Genomic DNA, 26300 nt, shown 5'->3' on the forward strand with positions numbered 1-26300 from the left:
TATGTCTGCATAGTACAAAGAAATCAAATTGTGTAAGGTTGAGTATCTTATGCCTTGTTTACGTTAAGTTGCACTTCTTTCTTTGTCAGCCAGATACGTACATTGCCTGTTTGGTGATCGGAGAGTGAATTGCAGATGAAAAAGTGTTAAAATGCATGTTAACATTTACTTATAGCACTTATATGCCATGAAAAATATTCAGTTTAGCATTTTAAAGTAATATCTATTGGTGCAGGTCATTGTTTACATTGAGAGAGTACAGTGCCTTCCAAAAGTATTCATACCTCTTGACTTTTCCACAAACATAAATGTATTTTATTGGGATTTTATTTGATAGATCAACAGTCATTTGAGATATTTATGTGTAAAATTTTTTTACTTTTATAAAGTTAGTTTCATAGAACAGTATGCGAAAAAAATGATAAACAATATTACCTTGTGTCATCTGAGTTTATTTAACATACACTCTTAGCGTGTCGATTTACAATGGTATGTTCAATGTAAGTGCTTAAAGTGTGTGTACACTGCCTCGCTGTTTTCATATCATTTACACAGATTTTTAAACATATCCTGGATATAACCCACCTTTTTCAAACTCCCTATTCACAAACTCATCTGTACGAGTGGAAATAATATTAACCACAATAAAATAACTACTGTATGAATAATTTTCCCTCTGTTGAGAGACCTATTTCCAACAACAAGAACTGCACAACACACCGCACAATTTCCTTTTTACTGCTCGGAACTCGTTTGCATATTGGGAAGCTGTTTTGTGCAGCCTTCAGAGATTTGTTAGAGAACATTATGAAGCGACATGAAGCCGAAGGAACACACCAGACAGGTAAAGGATGAAGTTGTGAAGAAGTTTTAAAGCAGGGTTAGGTTATAAAAAAACATCATGAACGAATCTTTAACGTGACTCAGAAGAACAATTAGTCTCGGAGAGTGATTTGTTCATTTTCTACTGGGTGCGCATGCGCAAATCATCCCAAAACCTTCGTAGGTTATGTACAGGAAACAGAATTGAGCAATTCTCTCTTAATGACTCTTCTACTCCGAGTCGTTCGTTCTTTTGTCACTTGACTGCCAAAGACGCTATGCGGTGCAATAGATTCAAAAGAACGAACGACTCAGACTGGAAGATATAAGAGGTGAGCTACTCATTCTGATTACTATAATATGTCCTTAGCTGCAGTGTAATATTTTCATTACTGGAACTATTGACAAATTTTTTAAAAAATTTTTTATTTCTGATCAAAAGAAGATTTATTCATTTCTGATGAACGAGATTCAAAGAATGGGGTTACTAAAATTATTCAAACTTCCCATCAGTATCATGTGGATTGTATATTTGGGTTAATCTCCGTCCCCCACGCCAAGAAAAGAAAAACTTAAGAGATTATTTAGTAAAAAATAAATAAAAAACTTTTGCAATGGTGTTTAACTGATGGTACTTAGTTAGTAACCTAGTAACCCAGTGTAACGATCTATCCAATGACAAAAACATCAACTTTTGATCATTTTCACCTTAAGAACTTAAGACATTGAGGGAAAAAAATCGTATGTCGAGGTTCCGCTGTAATTTGGTTTTATTTAGAAAATTCATTTCTTATTATTCAAGTTTTAAATACAATAAGTATGACTTCATCTGTAATTTATATTACAAAACGCGAATAGAACGTAGGACTGAGTGGAGCGTAAAAAAAACGGACGCGGTCCCGAAGGAACTCATTGCGCATGCGTCAGGCAAATAACTCCCTATAGGAAAGCGCGCGCGCGCTGAAGTGCAGCGTTATTATATACACTAAAGAGACTCGTTCGCGCGTGTGGAAAAGCACGTGATCACCAGATACCAGATTATGAACCACTGGACTGATTAAAAAGCTTGAACTCAGAAGAGTCTTCTGGACTTTAACTCAGAAGAAGTGTCGGATTAAGAGTTTTATTTCTTTTCAGTTTTTTTTTGTTTGCTGGTTTGGTGAGAATGAAGCTGGTAAAGAGAGCTCAGATAGCAGCTGGAAACAAAGCGGATTCCCGAGTTTCTTCACCAACACACTTCACAAATCCTTTTATAAACGATCTGAGGTTCACTCCTGCGCAGAAAGTCACGGTGAGGCAAAGGAGAGGAAAAATCTGCATGTCGTTAAACTGCCATTTCCTTAATTGTCTTTGCTGCGTGTGTTTGTTGTTTATATCTGGGAGGGTGAAAACTTTTGAATATAGCTGCATTTAAGTGCAATACATAATTTCAATTAACTGAAATAAAAACACTGCCTGTTTTATCTATAAAATGCTTTTCTTCGCTTCCCCATACGTGTCTGTAATCCTTTCCGAGCGAGTCGATTCTTTGAACCGACAATTTGACTCTTCAGAGTCGTTTGTTTGAAATAAGAAAAAGATAAGTAAATTCTATGTTGCTTTCTTTAAATTTCATTCCCTTATATATGTTAGTCATTCTGTGACTCTGATAGACACTCAACAATCAGACATGAACCAATCTATTACCCTCTGAGTCGTTTAACTCGCCATGATTCATTCGAGTCGGTTCATGTCTGTGACTCATTCATTTGGATATGAATTTAAATAAAAAATTGTCACATACAGTCATACACAGTAGGATATGAAGTGAAATGCTCATACGACTGCTAATGATCTAAAATCTATGAAATAAGAGAATTTTATTTTCAAATTTGAAATATAGAAAAATATGAAAATAAACTTTAGCTGTACAAATAATAAAAAATCAAAATAATCAATAAATAATCAATAATCAAATAATCAAGTAAAATAAAAATAAAAACACAGAAATATAAAAAGATATAGAAGAGTTAAAATGGAGTGTAGAGAATATGTCAAGAAAATGTGCAGAATAATGTGCAAGGTGGCAGTTAAAGGGTTCACAGTTCTGTGGTGTGCGAAATGTACGATATAATGATAAGAAACGTGATGAGGAGTGAGATTATGTGTGAGAAAGCAGATCAGAATGTTTCGTCCTATGTGATGTTGTGATTGAGCGTACAGTACCTATAGCCTCCCGGAAGAAGCTTTTCTCTGTGTTGGCCTTCAGGGAGCGGAAGCACTTTCCTGACCGCAACAGACAGAACAGTTCACCGTTGGGGTGGCCGAGTTCCTTCATCATCTTCCTGGCCTTGGTCCAGCACCGCTTGTTGTAGATTGAGTGCAGATTGAGTGCATCGCCCTCTGTAGAGCTCTTCTGTTCCACATGGTGCTGTTCTCGAACCAGGAATGATGAATTGACTTTTCACAAATTCTTCTTTAAACCAAGTGATCCAGAAACAAAATGTACAGGTGTTAACATGCCAAACCTTTTATGTAGGTTTTATTATTTTATTTAGCTTATTGTTCAGCACCTCCCTGTTGCACCATACTTATTCTGGGTGTACAGAGCCTTAAATAAATGTTGTCCCTTCCTATGTTTTTTTCCCCCCATATTTGTCAGATTTAAAACACTTTAGATCAACAAACTAAATGTAATATTATGGAAAGATAATCCGAATAAATATAAAGTGGAGATTTTAAAGTAATTGTTTGTGTCCCCGCCCCTCTGGCGTTTGCATTTCCCTTAACTGGCAATAAGTCTTTCACATTACCATAGAGAAATTTTGGTCCACTCTTCTTTGCAGAATTGTTTTAATTCAGCCACGTTGGTGGGTTTTCGAGCATGAACAGCCGACACTTTGGACAAGGCCACTCCAAAACCTTAATTGTATTTTTTTTGAAGACCTTTAGAGGTGGACTTGTCCTGCTGCATAACCCAAGTGCGCTTGAGCTTGAGGTCACAAACCGATGGCTGGACATGCTCTTACAAGATTTTCTGATCCAAAAGCTGCAAAGCAGTCCTGGTTCTTTTTAGAAGATGATGTAGTGGGACGCACACCTTGTAAAACAGTTAAACTTCTGTCCAATCAGTTTACAGAATATTTTAGGATAATCAATATGTTTTTGGCAAATGTGAGACGAGCCTTTGTGTATTTTTTTTTTTTTTGGACAGCATTGGCACAGTTTTGTCTTGGAACCAAATGGATCACATTTTTGCCCAGTCTGTTGGCACATGGCTTGTTCGAATTGTGAACTTGGGGATCTTTGCTTAACTTGGACACACTGTGCCAGCATGTAACCCAATGATGAATAAGTTGGTAATTTTCTGAATGTAGGAGAAACAACTTTAGACAGTTTTGAAAACCGAATGTCTGCTGTTATAGTGAGATGAGCCAGTTCTTCTAAATCACTAATAAGAATTAAATTTCCTATTTCTAGTATACACTTCAGATATGAGTGTTTGGTTGGTAAAGACGCGAGGGAGGAAAATGTAGCGAGGAAGTAAGACAGTTGGACATTTACACTACATACAAATAAAATACAGGCTTTTTTGTATGTTTTTTTTTTTCTTCAGAATTGTAGAACTAGTCTACATCGTCGTGTTTTCTCTGTTCCTTTTTAAGAAAGAGCACAAAAACGTTAAATTAATGAAATATCTTTTTTATATAGTTATCTTATAGTTCACTTGCAGATTACAGATCAGTTTATTGAATTTTCATATTTGTTTGTTTTACTCTCAGGTGTTTTGTGTGTGTGTGATGATCAGCTTTGGTATTCTGTTAAATTTAGGAAGTACTGTGTTCCCTCTGTTTCTTTCATTTGTGTTTTTCTGTTCCTGCACCTTATAAAAAGTATTCTATAATAACCATCTGAAAAATTAACAGTTTAATGCGGCTCATTAGAGAGATTGCATTAAAATGAAGCACGTTGTCTCTGATTTCCTGGAACTAGTGCGGCAAAAAACCCTGAGAGTGAAACATTTATGTCATGATGTTTCAGTTGTGTTCAAAATTTCTCTCAGGACTACATAGGCAGCATTCTTCGTGATTTACTAGACCTAGTGTGAAGATTCCTTTAGGTGTCTACAATACAATTATTGTGGTTGATGAATGTTGTAATTAATAATATTTAAGGGAAAATAATAAATAATGATATGCTGTCATGGTGTGATGTGGTGCAACATAAACCAGAACTGCCATACAAGTTTTTTTACATCTTGTACTACAGCAGTTTGCCAGGGTTGTGGTGGATCCCAGAGTCTCAGAGTCACTGTGTAAGAGCCAAGACTAAACCCTGTCCATTACATGGCACCATACACACACACACATCGAACCACCCAAAAAGCCACACAAGGAGAACCCATACTTAATCCATCTGTGTAGATAATCTTACTATATATAAAACCTTTGTGTTTTAGGAATGCTATTGAGTACACATGCATTCTTCTTAATTAAGTGTTTTTTGTATTAATTGAATACAAAACAGATGTATATATTTTCTTTTAATATCTGTTTTACATTTAGGCATTTGGCAGACACTCTTATCCAGAGCGACTTACATTTTTATCTCATTATACATCTGAGCAGTTGAGGGTTAAGGGCCTTGCTCAAGGGCCCAACAGTGGCAACTTGGTGGTTGTGGGGTTTGAACCTGGGATCTTCCAAACCATAATCCAATGTCTTAACCACTGAGCTACCCCTGGCCCTGTTTTGCGTGATTATCTAGCCGGGATCGCAATAGTTTAAATTTGGCTTTTATTTGTTTGTATAAAACTAACATAACTAGTTATGAAGGAGGGTTCTTGAGAAATAGCTGAGGTTGAATAACTGTCTGCACTTAAAGTCATGCACATTTGTGAGATTTATTTTCCCAGTTATATTATTTATAATATGACTGATAAAATTATTGTTGTTATTGTTCTAAAAGTGTTAGAATTCATATTTAATTTAACAAAGAAAGGAAGCTTTATAGGTTATGTCTTGCCTGCTGTGAGCATCAAACGGATCCAGATCCATACAGCAATTAGGTGTGTTTACACAGACCATAATAATCTACTAATAACCAGAATAGTAGGCCAATTGGAATAAAAATGCATCATGTAAGCACCAGAGTTTACCAACAGTTTAGCCAGATCAGGTCTGACAGGAATGGTGATGTATGGACATGGGGGGGTGTAAACATTTGCTCAGTAGGTAAATATTAATCATGCAAACCTTGTAAAGCCTTGATCTGACTGTCCCCCTGCATAAGTATATTTATTCTGCGCATGTGTGCCCTATTTGACAAATTTCCTAATATACGGTGGCAAGGAAATGTATGTGAACCTTTGGGAATTTTATGGTTTTCTAAATGAATTTGTCATAAAATGTGATCTGATCTTTATCTAAGTCAAAAGTATTGACAAATATAATGTGCCTAAAATGATTCTGATCGGATTCTGATCTTTTATTCTTTATTGAGAACAACCATAAAAGCGTGCATGGTAGAACAAGTATGTGAATCCTTGAGTTATCGACCTCAAAAAAGCTAATTGGAGTCAGTTGTGTTAGCATACCTGGAGACTTGTTAAGAAAATTAATTTGGAGATGTGGACTAGAGCTACTGTACCACCCAAACTTTTTGAGTTTGCTTTGCACAAGAAGAATACGCTAATGTGAGCCATGCCTAGCCAAAAAAAACTTTTAGAGGATTTTTTTATCAGAAATTGTTGATTACATAAAGCTGCAAAGGGTTACCAAGGTGACCAGTCTACACTTGTAGAGACATGGAGACACTTTGGAACTGTGGCTACTCTGCCAAAAAGTGGGCACTCAGTCAAAATGACCCAAAGAGCACAACAAAGACTCATCAATGAGGTGAAGAAACAACCCAGAGTGATGGCCAAAGATTTGAAGGAATGGCTGGAACTGGCTAACATCTGCTCATGAGTCTACAGTACATTAAACATTGAACAAGTAGAGTGTCCATGGCAGGACACCACAAAGGAAGATGCTGCTTACTTAAAAAGACATTGCTGCAACGCTTAAAGTTTGTGAAAGAGCACGTTGACACTCCACGGTGGTGTTGGCAAAATGTTTTGTGCACTAAGATTGAACTGTTTGGAAAGAACACCTGGAGTAAAAAGGGCACTAAATACAGTATCATCATGAAAACATCATCCCACCCATAAAGTATGGTTGAGGAAACATCATGATTTAGGCCTGCGTTGCTGTATTGGGGCCTGGCCAGGTTGCAGTCATTGAGGGTCATCAAGATAAACTCCCAAGCTTATCAAAAAATTCTTCAGGAAAATGTGAGAATGTCTGCACGTCAGCAGAAACTCTGTAATTATTTTAGGAACATTTATATTTTTATATAATAAGTTAGATGAAGATCAGATCACATTTTATGACAAGTATATGAAACTTTTTGGAATTTCATGTTTTTTTGCATTAATTTTTTTTTCTCCACTATATGGTAAAACATCTAACCAATCAGAAATGAGAATGAATTCTAGTAATCACAACGCAGAAGGCAGAATTTATCAGAAAATAAATGGGAAGCCTAAGCTGATGTTAAAGTTAGTATATGTAAACAGTTTGGAATTTGGAAATCTTTAATCAGAACGATTAAACAAATATTGCCCATGTGTTGCTGTTGTGTTACACCCCAGCAGTGTATATAGGATGTGTTACGAGACATGTGTTTCAGACTATTCATGCTACCTGAACAAGAGAGATCAGACAGGATGACCATCACACATAAAAATTTAAAGAGTGATCATAGAGTATGTTTCTTCTTATGATATACTGTATGTGCACTACATAGATGAGCTTGCTGAAAAGCAGAAGTGCTTTCTACTACTGCACTCGCTCATTCACTAAATCTAGGGCATGTCCAGCATGCAAACGGACATTGTTCACATTTAAATTAGCTTCCGATTTCAGTTAAACTGGTTCTGTGATAAAATGATCCTTCCACGGGGATCAGGCTTTGTGAAGATACCTGCAGGCAAAGTAATGAAAAGCAAACAAAAACAAGCTGTTAATAAATAGCTTACTGTGGCTAAGTCGATCACAGGGGGACAAACAACCATGTCCAAATATAGTTAATCAGACAATATAGTGTTACAAGTGTAAAAATCAAAACCAAACTGGTATTGTGTCATCTTTGTACCACACACACATCCAGAAAAAAACATTGCAAAAATGAAAAACACAGCACAGCGAGTTTATTGCTAGCCGCAAATGCCGGGTTGAAGATGTTCCTTGACCTCTGTTATTGATTACTACAGAGTCGGTGACTCGGCGAGAAACAAAAGTGGGTTTTTTCTATGAAGTGTTTCATTTCCTTAGGCGTAGAAGGTTCCTCGAGGTGAGAGAAGGAACTCACACTTTTTACTGTAGAAATGTTTTCCGTCTAGTCACTTTCTTATCTCAGAAATCTCAGTTCCTTCCAAATCGAAGTAGTAATTAAATTAATCGCTCATCGTTGTAGTGCTTTTGTGCGCTCTCCACCCATCACTGACGCTGCATTATTAATGAAGATTTAAGGATTGGACAAAGTAAACATGTTTTTGAGGAGCGCTGTGATGTCAGTTGAGACAGAGTGTTTGCTGCCGGATTTTACAGGGTTAATGAGAGTCTCAGTGTTCTAGTTTTACGTTACGGGAACCTCGGGCAATTCCCCAGAACAAAGACACATGAGTATATACACACACACACACACACACACACACACACACACACACACACACACACACACACACACAAGCATGTTCATTATAGTTCTAGAAGCAGGAGTACAAAGAGGAGTTTCTAAGTGCATGAAGTATTCAAAGTACATTACAAGCATTACAAAATGTTTTTATTTAAAACTATTTTCGTTTCATTATTTATCTATATTGTTTGTGCTTGAGGTTGACAGTTCCGCACTAGCCTTCCAGATTTCAATAATGCATCAGACAGTTCTTAACCCAATTCCAGTTATAAAAAAAAATCCTTAGTTGATTTATTTTCTTGAGGACGGGTTGATTTATTATGATTCGTCTGAAACTGCAGCTTTTTTTGTCCACTCAGTGTGCACTATTTCCAGTGGTGAAAAGTAACGTAAAAAAAGGAAAATTTACTCACGTTACTGTAATTGAGTAGGTTTTTTTTGTGTATTTTTTAAAAGTAGTTTTTAAATAAGTTTTTTCTGTAATTTTAATAAATTCTGGTAGAAGTATTATACTTGGCAACATTGGAAATCATATTTGTTTCTGAGTAAAAAAAAATTAATAAAAATGAAAAAAAAAAATTATAATAATGCAATGGGGAAGGAAAAAAAATTGCACCCCGGAAACCACTGCAATGATTGATTGATGGACGGCAAGAACAAACGCGCTAAACTCACAAGAACGATGCAGACAGACAAAACAGATGCCAGTGATGCAGATCCAGCTGAAATATCAAATTCTTATGAGGCAAACCCCAGGCCATATTTATTCTTTGATTTCAAGCGCAAGAAAGGCAACAGCTTCATTATGCAAAGGTTTTCTCCCAATTAAGAGATTTATATCCACTTGTCTTTTCTGAACTACACTTGAATCCCACATCCCACCAACACTGTTAAAATTTCTACCTCTTTGCGTAAACCCATAAAACGAGTATTTGTAGAAATAGTCAATGTTCACATTTAAAACGTCATCGCCAGTGTAGTTTAATGGTTGTAGTAATCTTGATTTATTTATTTTTTCCCTTTTTCTAGATTGCATTGATGTCTGTGACAGTGTTTCCGGTGCGACTGCTCTGCTGTGCCTTTTTCATGCTGCTTGCGTGGCCTTTTGCGTTTGTGGCCACTGTGGGCCGCACCGAGGACGTTGTGGAGCCCCTTTCCTGGTGGAGATGGTGAGTGCACAATCCCTCAATTTTGCAGTATTGTTGGTTTATATTTATATAAAAGTTATGTACCAGACAAGGTTGAAGTAAAAAAAAAAAAAAAAAGGTATATAATTATGACATTATTGTATATGAAAGAGCCAGTCAGCAATAAACTATCAGCAGTTACATCACAGCTTTTCAAGGTTTACCCATATACACACACACATTCTCTCCAGGCTGGTGGATCTCATCATGAAGGGCCTCATGAGGGCGTTGTGGTTTTCCGGAGGTTTCCACTGGATTCGGGTAAAAGGCAGACCGGCTCTGGCCAGTGAAGCGCCCATCCTCACGCTGGCACCACACTCGTCTTACTTCGATGCCATTCCTGTGACCATGACCATGTCATCGATGGTGATGGTATCAACCAGCAAAGACATTCCTGTCTGGGGAAGTAAGTTTATACATTTTTCCCATAAATGTCCATTAAATGTTTTAGGGCCTGTGTGTACAATCTAATATAGATAAATAAACGAAGACTGAGGAATGATGCTAACTTTACTCTAACCACTCATCTTAATCTTGCATGAAGCAGTTTGTCCATCCGTAAAGTAAATCAAACCAGTATTTTTGATCCTGACAGATATGGGATTTAAAAACTCCCTTTATTTCTCTTTATAATCCCCTGCTACACTAATGCACTTAGGTGCTTGGATACCATCATGGTAGAAAGTTCTCTTAGTATGTTAGAGCCATGATCAGCCATGATTCCTGCTTCACATGTAAAATGCTGGCCTCCCAGGAACTCCTCTAATGGCCCAAGCATGTGGAAATTGCTGGGGGCAAGACCAGGACCGTACAGAGGTGGTAATAATTCCCAGTCGAGCGTTCCACAAATTGGCTAAAGTTTTCTGTCTACTTTTAAGGATCAGGCGTTTCACTTTGTTGAACGACTGCAGGGAGCTCCTCAGCTGGAGTCTCATCACTGTACTATAGTTGTAATGTAAATATTTTATGCCTTCATTTATGAGGAATTTCATTGCAATTTCTTATTTTGACTTGAACACCCCTTGTATTATTCAAAACAAAGATAGATACACAATTATCTTATAATAATATCAGGCACATCATTTTCATCAGGTGATTATTAGGAATTCATCATTGCTTACTCATGTAATCACATTTATAAACAATACAAATTCACTACAGAAGTTTCCGTAGTTACATTTATCACAAACAGCATATTTAGTTTTAAATAATATAGGTACACAATACAGAAGGTACTCAAATTTTTTTTATGCATGCACTTAGTGGCAAGGCTTGACTTCCTGCCATAGAATCAAACTTGGCACTAGTCTGCAAAAGAACTGCCTTTGATTAATGATTTAAAAATAAACAGCACATGCTAGACTTTTGATCTGCTTGGTTTTTTAAAACTCAGATCTCGTTTGAAGCACATTTTAAAAGATGTTTATACAGGATGTCTATACAAAGGTTTTATGGCAGTGCCACACAACACCACTTACAAGATCCAGACCAGTCAGGCTTCAAAGCAGCACAGGGACCGCTTCTTTTTCAATCACTGAGAAGCTACCTGCTGCTTGACCAGCCAAACCGACATCCTCCTCAAGGAATTCATGGCGCTGCATGGCAGTGGTTTGCCTCCTACCTGGGAGTTTAGTCATATTATGTCACATGAAGGGGGATGTACATCTGCAACTTCCTGAAATTTAAACTGGTGTCCATACGGCTCAATATTCAATTCAATTATTTTCAATTAAATTTTATTCATATAGCGCTTTTAACAATGGTCATTGTCTCAAAGCAGCTTCACAAAGATGAAAGAAATTCATAAAAAAAAATAATAATAATAAAATCAATATTATATATATATATATATATATATATATATATATATATATATATATATATAATAAAATAAAAAAATAAAAAAATTATAAAATATTAATATTATTATTAATAATAATAATAATAATAAATTGTGTATGTGTGAGAAAAATGTGTCTAGATAATAACAAGATGAATGAATGAACTGTCTCTGTTGAGCAAGCCAAGGGTGCGGCGACAGTGGCAAGGAAAATCTCCCTGAGATGGCAATAGGAAGAAACCTTGAGAGGAACCAGACTCAACAGGGAACCCATCCTCATTTGGGTGATAACAGATAGAGATGATACAACACCATGTGTGTTATGCAGCTGAAAGTACAGTACAATATAACAGAAATTCTTTAAATTAACATAAAGTCCAGTTCAACATAGGGATGAGTCAGTAGGTGCAGAGGGCAGATGAGGTCTGGATCACTGGGAGCACAGGAGCAGGATGTGTAGCTTTAACCATAATAAGGCAGAATTCAGATGGAGCTGGTCTTTCTCTGGATGCCTCAGGATCCTCGCAGGGTTGGCCTTTGTCTACTGTAGCTGGTACAATCTCCAGATGCCTCGGGATGGGTAGAAAAGTATTACTATTTTGTAATTAATTCTAAACTGAACAGGTAGCCAGTGCAGGGATGATAATATTGGGGTTAATATCTGGTCAAGATCCCTGGACATCCCACTTTCTGTCACCGCATGCAACCTTGGATAATCAACTATCATTTTTCTATTCACATTGCTAATCTGACACACTCATGTTGAGTTTTTTCCTTTACAAAGACTGAACTTCTGCAACTCAACCCTGGTAGGTTTGGCCCCGTTTATTCTCTACAACTGATCCAGATTTAACACTGATGCTTGCCTACGAACCCAAAAATTCGTAAATAAAATTCGTTTAATCTTAAAACACTTGTCACACCATCATGCTCACTCTGATCTCTTAGCACTGCTTGACTGGTCTCGTCCATCTCTCAGAGTACAAGTAAGGCAAGCAAGTATTCTGGAATCTACTGTAGGTGGTGGAATGGACTTCCCCTATTAGGCCAAACAGCTAGTAATTAAATTAGCCTTAAAAATGTAATTGGTTTGCTTATTTGTTTAAAGCTCCCCAGTCGTAGTGTTTCAAATACCTTTAGGGTAGTCGGCCTCACTGATTTCAATGGCACAGTCCAGGAGCACGATGATAGAAAATGTCTGTCCTGTAAAGCTGTCCTGATAGAAAATCTTCAACAAAACAGAGTTCACAGTCCAATACGGTGGAAAATAGCTCTGAGACAAAGTGGCATCCAGGATTCACCTTGCAATTTAAAAGCACAGAGACAACACTGTTACATTTGACATTTACGGTTTTTGGCTACATGATGGCAGTGTGAGGAAAGGGGACAGGGATTTATTCAAGTGGATTGGTTTGCTTTACATTGTATATTCATGTTAAAATGTGTATAAGACCTTTTTTTTAAACTTAAGAACAAATGTGACTTACGAACGTGATTCCGGAACAGAACTCCTTCATAAGTCGGGGGTTGACCTGTATTCATAGAGGATTCATAGCACTTTGGTCTGTATAAGCACTGTCTGCCAAATTGGGTTAATTTAAATGTAAATGTGACTCCAATAGCACTTTTCCATGCTCACAGATTCAAGTAAAGATCTCTCTCGTTTACTTGCATTTTCTTCCATAGCACTGAGTAAGTTCATCCGTCCGGTGTTTGTGTCACGCTCGGATCCTGATTCCCGTAGGAAGACGGTGGAGGAGCTTAAACGCAGGGCACACTCAGCAGGCCAGTGGCCTCAGGTAACGCACATACTTTAGTAATGGTTCATTGAAAAAAAAAAAAAAGACTACAGTCCACTACAGTATGTTTCTGTTCATCTGTGGTTATATATTCTCACTGTCTGTTTTACTTTCAGTCTTCCTGTCAATAAACTTACTGTCTTTTTGTCTGTATGTCTCTGTTTCTGTCCGACAGTCTAACTGAGCTTCTGTCTGTCTCCACCACCATCTTTTTTGTCAGTATGTCCATCTGTGTTAAATATTTAAAGCTCTCAGCATGGAATCAGAACAGTTCATGCCGATGTGATTCGCTGCTTCGCTGCTTTCCGTAAACATGTTTTTCGATGCCGATTTGATTTCAGATGATGATTTTTCCCGAGGGAACCTGCACCAACAGATCCTGCCTCATCACATTTAAGCCTGGTATGTGTTCTTTCTCTCTCTCTCTCTCAATTTAAGGCTCTGTGTGCTTGACAGAGTAGAATAATGTGTGTATACTAGACTAGACTGTGCACTGGTTGCCACAGGTGTTGTGTTTCAGTGCGTACACATTTGTGAGCTTGTTTTTTTTCCCCCCCTCCATCTCTCGCCGGGTCTCCCATGGCCCGTAACAGTTCAGTCGGCTGTGAGAGTCCGTGATTGTCTTCCCCTTCCTGTGTGCACTTTCCAGTGCTGTTATGTTTTGCTGATCCTCTCTCACTCGTGAGTTGTATTGTGCTTCCTCGACACTCCTAATCCTCCTTTTTTTCTGCTAGAATCCATCATTTGTCTCTGCCTCGCGAGGCTGTCGCATTTTGTTTTATATATCCTTTTGTAAATGCTGTGTTTCCCAGCATCATAAACGCTGAAGGGCTGCAGTCCAATAAATGTCCATGACGGGGCAATTTCACATACCAGGTGGTGCAAAATATTGCTTTTCGTCTGCCAATCGCAAATCCTGTTATTGTAACTATTTTTTTTCTTTAAATGATAAAAACTGACACATTTACAGCATTTAGCACAAACCCTTATCTAGACTGACTTTCAGTCAACTTCCACCTGATTAACTTTTAAAGAGGACTAGTGTCCATTGCACCAGCAGTGTACAGGGTCCGACTGCCACCAATCATGTTCTTCAAAAACTGCTTAAGTTATTGAGACAGGATGCTATAGAGCGGTGAAAGTAAAAGTCATTTTCCTGCTGCAAAGGTATTCAAAGGTAAACACAGATCACAGCGATCTGCCCTTGGTGAAGCTGAAGGTGAGAAGGTAATTAGATTTAGGGAAGCCGAGACAGATGCCCTTGGTTTACCGCACGTCCGCTGACTGCGAACTGAAAGAGAGCTTTGTTGTTCAGAGAGAAGGTCATCGGGTCCATCGCTCTTCCTTTTCCTCCAGTTCAGAAGTGAAGAGACCAACTTGGCACACACACACAGATCCAGACACTAAAGTGAATGTAATGCAGAGACAAAACACTTCCTGGTTCACATTATTTATCTTAACCTTATTGTTATCTTAAGGTGGAAGAGCATCCTGATGTTTCTAATGTTACAGACTCAATTGTACAATCCTGTCATGAAAAAAAAAGATATAAAAGGTAACAAACGGTCATGACCTGTCTCTGATTGTCTGTGATTGTGACAGTCTGGGATTTTTTTTTTTTTTTTTTTTTTTTTGGTGTGTATAACTTTTTGTCTTTTCTCCTACTGTCCTAGGTTTTGGGATCTTAGTGGAAATGAGTAATTAGACTCTTAGTCACAGTAAAACATTTAAATGGCGTAAACATTTTAAAGAAGGCGGTACGTTCGTAAATGATGTCCTTTGATCGTCCAGGAAGTGGAATGCCTGATCCTTTGAAAATCAACGGATGACACACGATCATTCACCACTTGCACATTACAGTAGTGTTTGCTCTTTGCTTTTTGCTCATTGCACATAAACACATTCATGCATATTTGCACACTCCCCGGACATTTCTAGTTAAACTCTATTTCATTTCCACTTTAGTTATTTCATTTCAGTTAATTATTTTTTTGGGTAGTGGAACGAATAATTTGAGTTGCCATTATTTCTTATGGGTAAATTCATTTTGGTTCACAAGTGTTTTGGAATACAAGCCTGCTTCTGGAACAAATTATGCTTGTAATCCAAGGTTCCACTGTATTTCCGTATTTGTACAGCTAGGTTTTTCCTATATTTTATATTTTGTTTTAACCTCTATAGCTAAACTGTATTTTCCTTAGCTAAAGTTTTTCTATATTTTATTTCTTATTTATTTATTTGTTTATTTATTTATTTAATTTTTAAGGTCACTGGTGGTCATTTAAGCATTTCAGTGCATTTCATTTTTTGTGTATAACACTCACTCACTCATCGTCTATACCGCTCCATCCTGCATTCAGGGTCGCGGGGGGCCTATCCCAGGAGACCCAGGGCACAAGGCGGGGTACACCCTGGACAGGGTGCCAATCCATCTCAGGGCACACACACATACACTCACTCACTTACACACTACAGGCAATTTGGGAATGACAATTAGTCTAATCTTAGAAAACATGCAAACCCCATGCAGAGATGGGAATCGAGCCTGGCCAGGAAGTGTATAACATATAATGAGAAATAAAATTTTAATTTAAAATTTATTGCCACATCTCCCGTATAGTCCTGACCTCGCTCCAAGTGATTTCCACATGTCTGCGCTATTAAAGGAGTTTCTGGCAGGCCGGGGTTCCAGATGTAAAGCAGGCAGTTTGATCATGGCTCTGGTGTACTGAAAAAACTTTCTACCTTGATGGCGTCCAAGCACTAGTAAAACACTGGGATAAATGCATTAGGTAGCAGGGGATTATATAGAGAAATAAAGGGAGTTTTATAACTGTTATTCTGCATAATCAAAAGTCCCGGTTTGACTTGAACAGTCCTCAACATACTAATAATAGTAACACCATCATCACTTCTTTGTTTACATTTAAACAGACACACATGCCCCCGAGTACACACACACACAGAGTCATGTTACTCTAAGGTGGGTCAGATGAGACTGTCTATTTCATTGTCCTGCTCTCATAATCAGCTTCAGGTCAACTCAGGACACAGCCACTGACACAACAGCATGTTCCTCATGACCGTTCTAGAATGCGGAGCCTTTGAGATATCGCATGAGTTGAACCACATACAAATACATCATTGTGCTCTGTTGTTCCTCCTTTAGGTGCGTTTATTCCTGGGGTTCCAGTTCAGCCAGTGACTCTGCGCTATCCTAATAAACTGGTGAGAAATGGGTTTCATAGTTTTAAAATCTGCAGTGCAGAATATCACCATCTTGCACCATCTTTAAAGTAAAAAAATAATGCAGCATACATGAACAAAATACATATTTTGATATGGCATATTAGAGCAGCACTATGCGTTCCTACAGTGCACTTAGTAATATAAGCAGTAATTCATCATATTTCATTTGCTATTCACGACAATGTTTTTGGAAAAAAAATACTCTGCTTAGCATTGAGCCTCATCACTCTATGCTGACGCTGATTATTTTCTGTCAGTTGCACACCCTGTTGTGTTTTACTGCCTGACTTTCCTTTCCTACACTTTTGATCTCTTACTCATCCAGTTCTTATTAATTATGAAGTCATGATACTTGGCTTACATGTAGATAGATACCTGGAAAACTCAAAGGAGTTCTCAGAAGGCAAAACCTGAATTTAAGATACATGTGCACATGTGGTTATACTTTGTGATGGTTTATTTGTTTTTTTTGCAAAATGTAATACGCACATGGTGCTGGTTGTTTTTTAATCTCTCTTTTCACCGATAGGACACAATCTCGTGGACGTGGCAAGGACCTCGAGCGTGAGCAGTTTTTGTTTTTACTTGCAGATAAATTAGAAGACTATTTATATAAATTTAATACAATGAGTAAATGGTTAACGTGAAATGCTTGGCTTTTAGGCTGAAGCTCCTGTGGCTCACGTTGTGTCAGTTGCACAATTCTATAGAGATCGAGGTGAGAACTTCTGAAAAGCGGTAGTGCGTATATTTACTTTCGAACTGGCATTGGAAACTAAAATTAAAAGGATAAATTCTTTTGTGTTCCCTATGTTTGTGTCAGTTTCTCCCAGTTTACACACCATCGGAGGAAGAGAAAAACGATCCTGCTCTGTTCGCCAACAACGTGAGACGCATCATGGCCAAGTCAGTGTCCACTTCTGTCCACTTCTGGACTTAAATGCACAATGATGCTTATGATCTTTGATGCATTTTATACTTGCGTGCGTGTGTGTGTGCGTGTTCTTCAGAGCTCTGCAAGTACCAACTGTGGACTACTCGTTTGAAGACTGCCAGCTTTCAATGGTCAAAGGTCCCCTGTGTTTGCCCAGCCACTCGTGCTTGCTGGAGTTCTCCAGACTGGTGCGTAACCTTGGGTGAGTATCTCCGGGACGATGATAATTGCCGTGCAATCATGTCATATTATTCGTTAAAGCCGGCCACATAGATGTTGCGTAAAGGTTTAGCACACTGTTAAGTGTACAGTACATGACAGCTGGGTGAACTCTGCAACTTGACCAGGCCTGTGATTTTGATGTTACAGGCAGGGTGTGTCTGAGCCAATTTATTCAAATTCTTCAAGCATTGTACGGGATCATGTTCAACATGCTGCTTCTTGATTCTTTTTTTCTGATTGTAAATGCGAAACAAAATAAGGAGCTCTTTTTCTTCCTCGTTTTGTGTCATTTGTTCAGACACTTGTTATGTCAGCATTATTTAAGCTGTTTTTTTTTCCACAAAGGTTAATACATTTTAAATAGCAGACGCAATTTTCTTATCAGGTATTCTAAACCCATTACTAATCAGATTCATTCTCTCCAAATATTCTATTATTAAACTTTATCTATTACAGAATAATAACAGACAATAAAGTTGCAATTACAGACTTGTATAGTCATGTATAGTGTTGTTAAAAAAATAAACAAAACCTGGAAGACAACCATACTATAACAGAAACGACTAAGATAAAAAGAGGAATTTATATATCCATCCATCCGTCTAGGAACCTCTGTAGTCCGACTAGGGACCAGGAAGGCCAGTGGTGATCATTGTATTTATTCCCGTTTTTACGACTGCGGTAGGACCTCTGGTCCACAATCACCCGCAAATCAACAATCCACGGACAATTTAGAAAATGCATGTCTTTGGGATAAAACCACTGTGTGTCCATATTAAAATAAATATGTGCAAATATCGATGAATGAGGATAAATATTAGGTGATGGACTGCATAAAATAAAAATTGAGATGTGCAATGGGTTATAGCCATTGAAAGTGACAGCGGTGCCAGTCCGAGGTTTCCAATTCAGTGCAGATCAGTAACGTGATGACTAGATAAATAAATATATGTGAGTGTGAACAGTGAGTATGTTATAAAAAGTTAAAACACTATATTTACAGTTGCAGAAGTATTTTTTCAAAGTCAAAACTTTGATTGTTTAGAATGACAGAACACCGTTATTAGGCTAAAAACATATTTTATTTCTCTATATAATCTCCTGCTACACAAATGCACTTATGGTGTCTAAGCACTAGGAAAACTCTGGGATATCAAGGCATATGCTTTTCTCAGTACACCAGAGCCATGATCACCCTGCTGGACTATGAGGAACTCAAACGTCAACGGCCCAAACATGTGGAGCAAGATCGTAACTGCACGATAGATGTGGCAATAACTCCCAGTCAAGTTCCTGTAACGTGCAGGTGGTGTTGGTGAATGATTGTGTGTACAGTTCTTTTTTTAAGTTGATGACAAGTTCACACTTGCTGAATGGTAATGGGAAAATCTTTAGTGGGCTCTGAGCCACATCAGCCATGATCGTCATTCACGAATGTTCGACTTCTTTAAACCATTTTTACAATTCAACTGTTATATAGCGGCTAAGAGTTTTATCACCATGCTGTGCTTGAAGTCTTTTGGAAATGTCATTCATTTATAAGAAATTTCTTTATTCACTTGAAGACCCCTCGTAAAATAGAGAGACTTGACCTGATAAATTATTTTATTTTTAAGAATATGTTCATAATTCCCTTCTCATTCTAATACACTATAGCTGTATTGTAAATATTAATCACTGTAATCCCTGGAAACTTCGCTGCCAGTAAAATGCTAAAATATGTTTATTTTATGTATGTAGCCACAGGCAAATATTATATAAATCGGGAATGTTTTCTATTTGATAAATTGTTTACTGTGGATAACAATGGGTGCTAAAGAATGATAATGTGTTTGTTGATGAGTGTTCACAGAATATTCAGGAAAAACTGATGTGCAGATAGAAAGAGAGGTTTTCAGGCTTGGAAAGGATGTTGGCAGTGTGTGTGTTGAGTAATGGAAAAATCTAATGGCTGGGTGTGGCACTGGTGTTTCATCCCAGCTGCCTTTTTACCACACAAGGTGAAGTGTGCAGGCTTTGCGTGGTTGTGGACTAACTTGTGTTATCCTGATATCCTGAATTACGTTCCCTATTTTACAGTGGCGAGAAATATGATGATTTTGAAATTTCATGGTTTTCTACATTCGTTATAAAATGTGATCTGATCTTCATCGTAATTAAGGGTATTGGCAAATATAATGTGGCTAAAATAATTCTCTCAAAACTGATCTTTCATGTCTCTCTATTGAACATACTTATTCAGCATTCAGAATGGTAGTGGAAAAAGTAAGTGAACCCTTGGATTTAATAACGGGTCGACCCCACCTTGGCAGCAATAACCTCAACCAGGCGCTTCCTGTAGCTGTGGGTCAGACACTTCTTTCAAAAAGCATTTTAGCCCATTTTTCCTGGCAGAACTATTCTTTGGACGTCTCCCTTCAAGTCATTCCAAAGCATTTCCACTGGGTTAAGGGCTGGGCTCTGACTTGGCCACTCCAAAAGGCGGGATTAGTTTTTTTGAAGCTATTGTTGTGTACTTTCGCTGGTGTTTTGGGTCATTGTTGAATTTGGGTAATGCAACAGGACAGTTTCAGCTGATGTACACATTTTCCTGATACGCTTGGAAATTTATCTTCCCCTCTATGACTGCAAGCTGGCCAGGCCCTAATGCAGCAAAGCAGGCTCAAATCCAGATGTTTCCTTCACCATACTTTATGGGTGGGATGATGTTTTCATGATGATACTGTATGTAGTGCCTTTTTAACACTAAATGTATTGCTGTGTGTTTTTTCCAAATAGTTAAATCTTAGTGCACAAAACATTTTGCCAACACCACCGTGGAGTGTCAATGTGTTTTTTTGTAAACTTCAAGCTAGCAGCAATGTCCTTTTAAATAAGCAGCGTCTTCCTTTGTGGTGTCCTGCCATGGACACTCTACTTGTTCAATGTTTTGTAGACTCATGAACACACATATTAGCCAGTTCCAATGATGCCTTTAAATCTTTAGCTGTATCTTAGGGTTCTTTTACCTCATTGATGCGTATTCGTTGTGCTCTTCGGGTCATTTTGACTTGGCGCCCACTTTTTGGTAGAGTAACCACAGTTCTCCATTTGCCTAACTGTAGACCGGTGAATTTCTAAAGTCTTTGAAATCACTTTGTAACCCTTTCAAGCATTATGTTAATCAACATTTCCTGATCATAGATCCTCTGGAAAGCTCTTTTTGGCGAGGGATGGCTCACATAAGCATGTTGATCTTGTGTGGAGCAAAATCTAAAAGTATGAGTGTTTATTATTAGCTCTAGTCCATAGCTCCAAACTCATTTTTTTAACAAGACTCCAATTATGCCAACACCTGACTCCAATTAGCTTTTTTTTGAGGTTATTAAGGATGGTTACTCAAGGATGCACATACTTTTTATGGTTATTTTCAATAAAGGCATAAAAGATTTTTTTTGTGTTATTATTTTGGGCACATTATAATTGTCAAATTATAATTCTTGACTTAGATGAAGATCAGTTCACATTTTATGACAAATTAATGCAAATTAATGCAAAAACCATGAAATTCCTAAGATTCCACATACTTTTTCCTGCCAGTGCAAAACCATGTATACCATGTGAATGTTTAGTGTTGGGAACAGCTCCACCTAGTGAGGAAGCAGGGTGTGTCAGCATTGAAGTCACCATAAAGGTGATTCATCCATCCATCTAGGAACCTCTGTAGTCCAACCAGGGGCCTTGGAGGCCAGTGGTGACCATGGTATTTAATCCCATTTTGTACGACTGTGGTAGGATCTCTGTTCACACGTTATGGTCATTTTTGGAATGGCAATTAATGTGGGAGGAATCCAGAGAACCTGAAGGAAAGCTACCAACCATGTGGAGAACATGCAAACTCCATGCACACAGACGCCCAACACAGGAATCAAACCCAGGACCTGGAGGTACAAGGTGACAGTGCAAACCACTAAGCCACCGTGCCGCCATAAAGGTGGTAGAATGTGCTTGCATAGCTGTAAATAAAATGCATAATGATAGACTGGTTTAAGCTGAGAGGAAGTTTTCAGTTAAAGATTGGAAATTTTTTCCCATTTTTTAACTGTCTATTTTTGATAAGTCTGTTCTTGACTGACAGGACTGCAAACCCAATATGTGCGTAAGTTAGTGGTTATTTGACTTACTGTACCATAGTCTAACTGTGGTTGACATTTTTTGGCTACATTTAAATAAAGTACTGAGAATATAATGATGCAAAATCAACATACCAAAAGGTCGCGCACTGTTTTGCTCCCCACCGCCCCTGACCCAACGTGTTCTGTTTATTTTCTTCCTGTTTTTTTTTTCCAGTCTAAAGAAGGGAGTCACAGATCAGTTTCTGCAGGAAGAGGGCAAACGAGCCTGCAACCTTTCTGGACACAAACTTAGTCTGAAGGAATTTGCAGAGTACTTAAAGCTTCCAGTGACGGACACTCTTCAGGACATCTTTGCACTTTTTGAGGAGGTCAGTAGGAGCATGTTCTTAAAAGGAATTTGTTTATCAGATCATCATCATATCTCTCCATCCTCTATGAGGGGTGTTCAAGTGAAACTGGGACAAGTGATAAAATTACTCATGAATAAAAGTGTAAAAAGTGATTGAGGTCAGGCACAGTACGGTAAATGATAAGACTCTTAGCTGGAGTAAAACTTATGATTGGTGCAATTGTTATAAAGGGACCGTATATTTGTGAATGATGAATGATTGAGTTAGCTTGGAGCCCACTGCAGTCGTTCTCATGAAAAGTTCAGCAAGTAGAACGCCTGATCCTTGAAAATTGACCGATAACTTGTTGCCCCATGGCGGAAGAGATGCATATGTCTGTGTAAACTGTACACACAATCATTCACAAACAGCACTTGCACATTACAGAAACTCAGCTGGGAGCTATTGACTCATCTCCCTTACAGTCCTGACCTCGCTTCAAACCATTTCTACTCATTTGAGCCATAACAGGAGATCCTGGGAGGCCAGGGTTTTAGATCATCATGGATAATTAGTTTGGATCTCATGCTAAGTACTTTCTTGATGATATCCAACCACTCATAAAATCAAAAAGTCACGGTTTGACCTGAACGCCCCTCATCACGTCATTTATATTTAACGCATAACCAAATCCGTGCTGTGCAACATTATTTTGTTTAATTATGTCTGGTTGCACCTTTTTTTTTTCTTCATCAGCATGGTCAGATGGATGTGCGGGAATACGTCATTGCGTTCTCAGTGATCTGCAGACCCTCTAAGTATCTCGACACCCTTCAGCTCGCCTTCAGCGTAAGGCTACTTTCACTTGGGCTACAGTAACGTCAAAGCAAAATAGTGAACAGATTATGGATTAAAGAGTCGATGTTGGAGTTCGACGAGGCCCATGACGATAGTTTGCATTTGTTTGTGCAGATGTTCGGGGCTGAGGAGGACGGCGCAGTTGTAGAAGACGAGTTAGCAGTCATTCTGAAATCAGCTCTTGGAGTGGAGGATCTCGATGTGGGCGAGGTCTTCAGAGCTGTTGATACTGGAGACACAGGAAAGATTGTCTTTGGTAATTATCTCCTTTCAGTGTATCATCACAGACTTAGTAAATTAAGCTATCTGCATGGACATCCTATTTCTTTCTCACACGGTTGAATTATTGTTATTTGCAAAACAAATACTTCGTCCCAAACTCTGAACAGCCGCATTTACACATCTTAGTGTTAAGTGTTGGGCCAAAATCCTGTATTTGAGATAAAAGTAGAGACACCCTGGGTGAAATATTACTCAAGTAAAAGTAGAAGTCCTCTATTTATATGTAAACTTGAGTACAGAATTACTTATTTTTTAATTTGTTTTAAGCATCAAATTTGATGAGCTTGTAATAGCTCACAGTAACCTTATTAAAAATCTGTCTCGTTCCTTTTCTCTTTCTCGACTGTGAACATGCTGTTTTTGTTGCCGTTTGATACCATCTCCACTCCTGATTTCAAACACCTGTAAGGTTATTATGCTTGTCACAAGGGAAACACAATTACAGAATTATCAGGTGCTGAAATTAAATACCTAACACCAGTGTCATTATATAACGCAATGCCATGCAAAAATGTCATGAAGTAAAAGTACAGATGTTTGTTGCGCTATGTAGTATGTTTGGAGTAAAAATAAAAACCTAAATAAAAAGTCAAGTACAGATACATGATATATGTACTTAAGCACAGTAACAAAGTACATTTACTTTTATTTGTAGTATGTTTTAAATGATACAATGTCATCACTCTTTGGAGTGGTATTTTTGTGACATTAGCTGTATTAATGATTAAACATATTATTTGCCCAACCCTGCTTTATTAATCAGCTTACTTTAGAAAAGTTTTATTAATTTTTCTGAAATGAATATGAAATTCGGCTTAAAACAAAACACAAATTATATTGCATCTAGAATTGAACCACTTGTTTTTTTGCTAGATGATTTTTGCCGTTTTATGGAGAGCTGTCCGGACTTCATGGAGGTGTACCGTTGTGTCGAAGGATCATTCGCACGCATGTGTTCTGGACTCATGCAACCTGCAAGCAACAGCTTCTGCCCTGACTTTAGCCCTCAGGACCAAAACACACACAACACAAAAGACAGCAAGAAACATGACTGATCTATTTCTGAGCGGTCGACCTGTATGGATGTTGTGTTCAAGAGTGTTTGAGAGAATGACAAAGAAAAAGAAACTCTTTTCTTTCTTTTGGATTCGAATGTTTTCTACTGAACACTGAATTTTTGTTGTCACTGCATTAACAGGTCTTCCAAAAACTGAACGGACTCTAAATTTTAGTTTGTGCATCATCATCATCATCATGACTATTATTATAACTATTATTATTATTATTATTATTATTCTCATTAAAGGAAATCAAATACATGAACCTGAAATACTCTGTTTATTTGTGCACAAATGTTCATATTTTTCTACAATGAAAGCCAATAACTTCACATACCTTAGAAACAACTCTTATATTTCTATCTTAGGTGTCCAGCACTTATGTTTTTAAAGTTACTGCAACAAAATGTGTTATTATTATTATTATTATTATTATTATTATTATTAGTAGTAGTAGTAGAAGAATTACATTTTTTATTTTATTTTATTATATTTGTAATAATATTTTTAATCACAAAAGGGGGTCTGCCATAAGATGTGTAACAGGTGGCACATTAAAAACATTCATTTTGATTAATTTATTTGCATACACTTACACTCATCTCAATGGTTTTCAAGCCAAATAGTAAAAGTTTCCAAGAAAAGCAAAGAGTAAACAAATATTGTATTATGCATGTACTTTATGTTAAAGTTAAAATTTAAAGTGCGGTGTAGTTGGGATTAAAAGTTGCAATTGTGTATAATGTTGTTGTTTTGTTTAAATAACAAGATATATATATATATATATATATATATCAAAATTATAGACAGTAGACTTCTAATTGTATTAAATTATGTGTGACCCACACATACAGTAGAGCAAAAAAGTATGTAGTCAGCCACCAATTAAGGTCAAACGTCTGTAGAGCAGTGATGTTTTGGGGCTGTCGCTGGGCAACACGGACTTTCAACTTCCTCCAAAGATTTTCTATGGGGTTGAGATCTGGAGACTGGCTAGGCCACTCCAGGACCATGAAATGCTTCTTACGAAGCCACTTCTTTATTGCCGATGTGTTTGGAATCATTGTCATGCTGAAAGACCCAGCCACGTTTCAACTTTAATGCCCTTGCTGATGGAAGGAGGTTTTCACTCAAAATCTCACGATACATGGCTCCATTCATTCTTTCCTTTAAATAGATCAGTCGTCCTGGTCCCTTTGCAGCAAAAAACAGCCCTAAAGCATGATGTTTCCACCCCCATGCTTCACAGTAGGTATGGTGTTCTTTGGATGCAACTCAGCATTCTTTCTCCTCCAAACATGACAAGTTGAGTTTTTACCAAAAAGTTCTTTTTTTGGTTTTATCTGACCATCTGACATTCTCCCAATCCTCTTCTGGATCATCCAAATGCTCTCTAGCAAACTTCAGACGGGGCTGGACTTCAGACTGGCTTAAGCAGGGGTACACATCTGGCACTGCAGGATTTGAGTCCCTGATGGCGCAGTGTGTTACTGATGTAGCCTTTGTTACTTTGGTCCCAGCTCTCTGCAGGTCATTCACTAGGTCCCCCCGTGTGGTTCTGGGATTTTTGCTCACAGTTCTTTTGATTTTTTTGACCCTACGGGGTGTGATCTTGCATGGAGCCCCAGATCGAGGGAGATTATTAGTGGTCTTGTATGTCTTCCATTTTCTAATAATTGCTCCCACAGTTGATTTCTTCACACCAAGCTGCTTACCTATTGTAGATGCAGTCTTCAGTCCAGCCTGGTGCAGGTCTACAATTTTGTTTCTGGTGTCCTTTGACAGCTCTTTGGTCTTAGTGGAGTTTGGAGTGTGACTGAGGTTGTGGACAGGTGTCTTTTTTGCTGATAACAGATGCCATTAATACAGATAACGAGTGGAGCACA

General features: G+C 37.9%; 1 protein-coding gene across 1 annotated transcript; it reads left to right on the forward strand.

The window, feature by feature from the left end:
• The first annotated feature begins 1778 nt into the window (after nt 1-1778).
• lpcat1 (lysophosphatidylcholine acyltransferase 1) lies at nt 1779-24681 on the forward strand. The gene is made up of 14 exons (XM_053490390.1): nt 1779-2113; nt 9571-9710; nt 9920-10134; nt 13255-13367; nt 13709-13769; nt 16537-16595; nt 17146-17180; nt 17280-17334; nt 17440-17522; nt 17627-17752; nt 22102-22255; nt 22973-23065; nt 23189-23330; nt 24230-24681. The coding sequence occupies exons 1-14, from the start codon at nt 1988-1990 to the stop codon at nt 24409-24411; spliced, it is 1584 nt and encodes a 527-aa protein (XP_053346365.1). The 5' UTR covers nt 1779-1987; the 3' UTR covers nt 24412-24681.
• The last annotated feature ends 1619 nt before the right edge of the window (nt 24682-26300 follow it).

This window comes from Clarias gariepinus, chromosome 28 (genome assembly GCF_024256425.1).
Source record: "Clarias gariepinus isolate MV-2021 ecotype Netherlands chromosome 28, CGAR_prim_01v2, whole genome shotgun sequence".
In the NCBI taxonomy this organism is placed as follows: Eukaryota; Metazoa; Chordata; class Actinopteri; order Siluriformes; family Clariidae; genus Clarias; species Clarias gariepinus.

Coding starts and splice junctions, on each gene's coding strand:
- lpcat1 (XM_053490390.1), top strand. CDS start 1,988: ATGAAGCTGGTAAAGAGAGCTCAGATAGCAGCTGGAAACAAAGCGGAT. Junction 17,181..17,279: donor ACGTGGCAAGGACCTCGAGC/GTGAGCAGTTTT, acceptor CTTGGCTTTTAG/GCTGAAGCTCCTGTGGCTCA. Junction 23,331..24,229: donor CACAGGAAAGATTGTCTTTG/GTAATTATCTCC, acceptor TTTTTTTGCTAG/ATGATTTTTGCCGTTTTATG.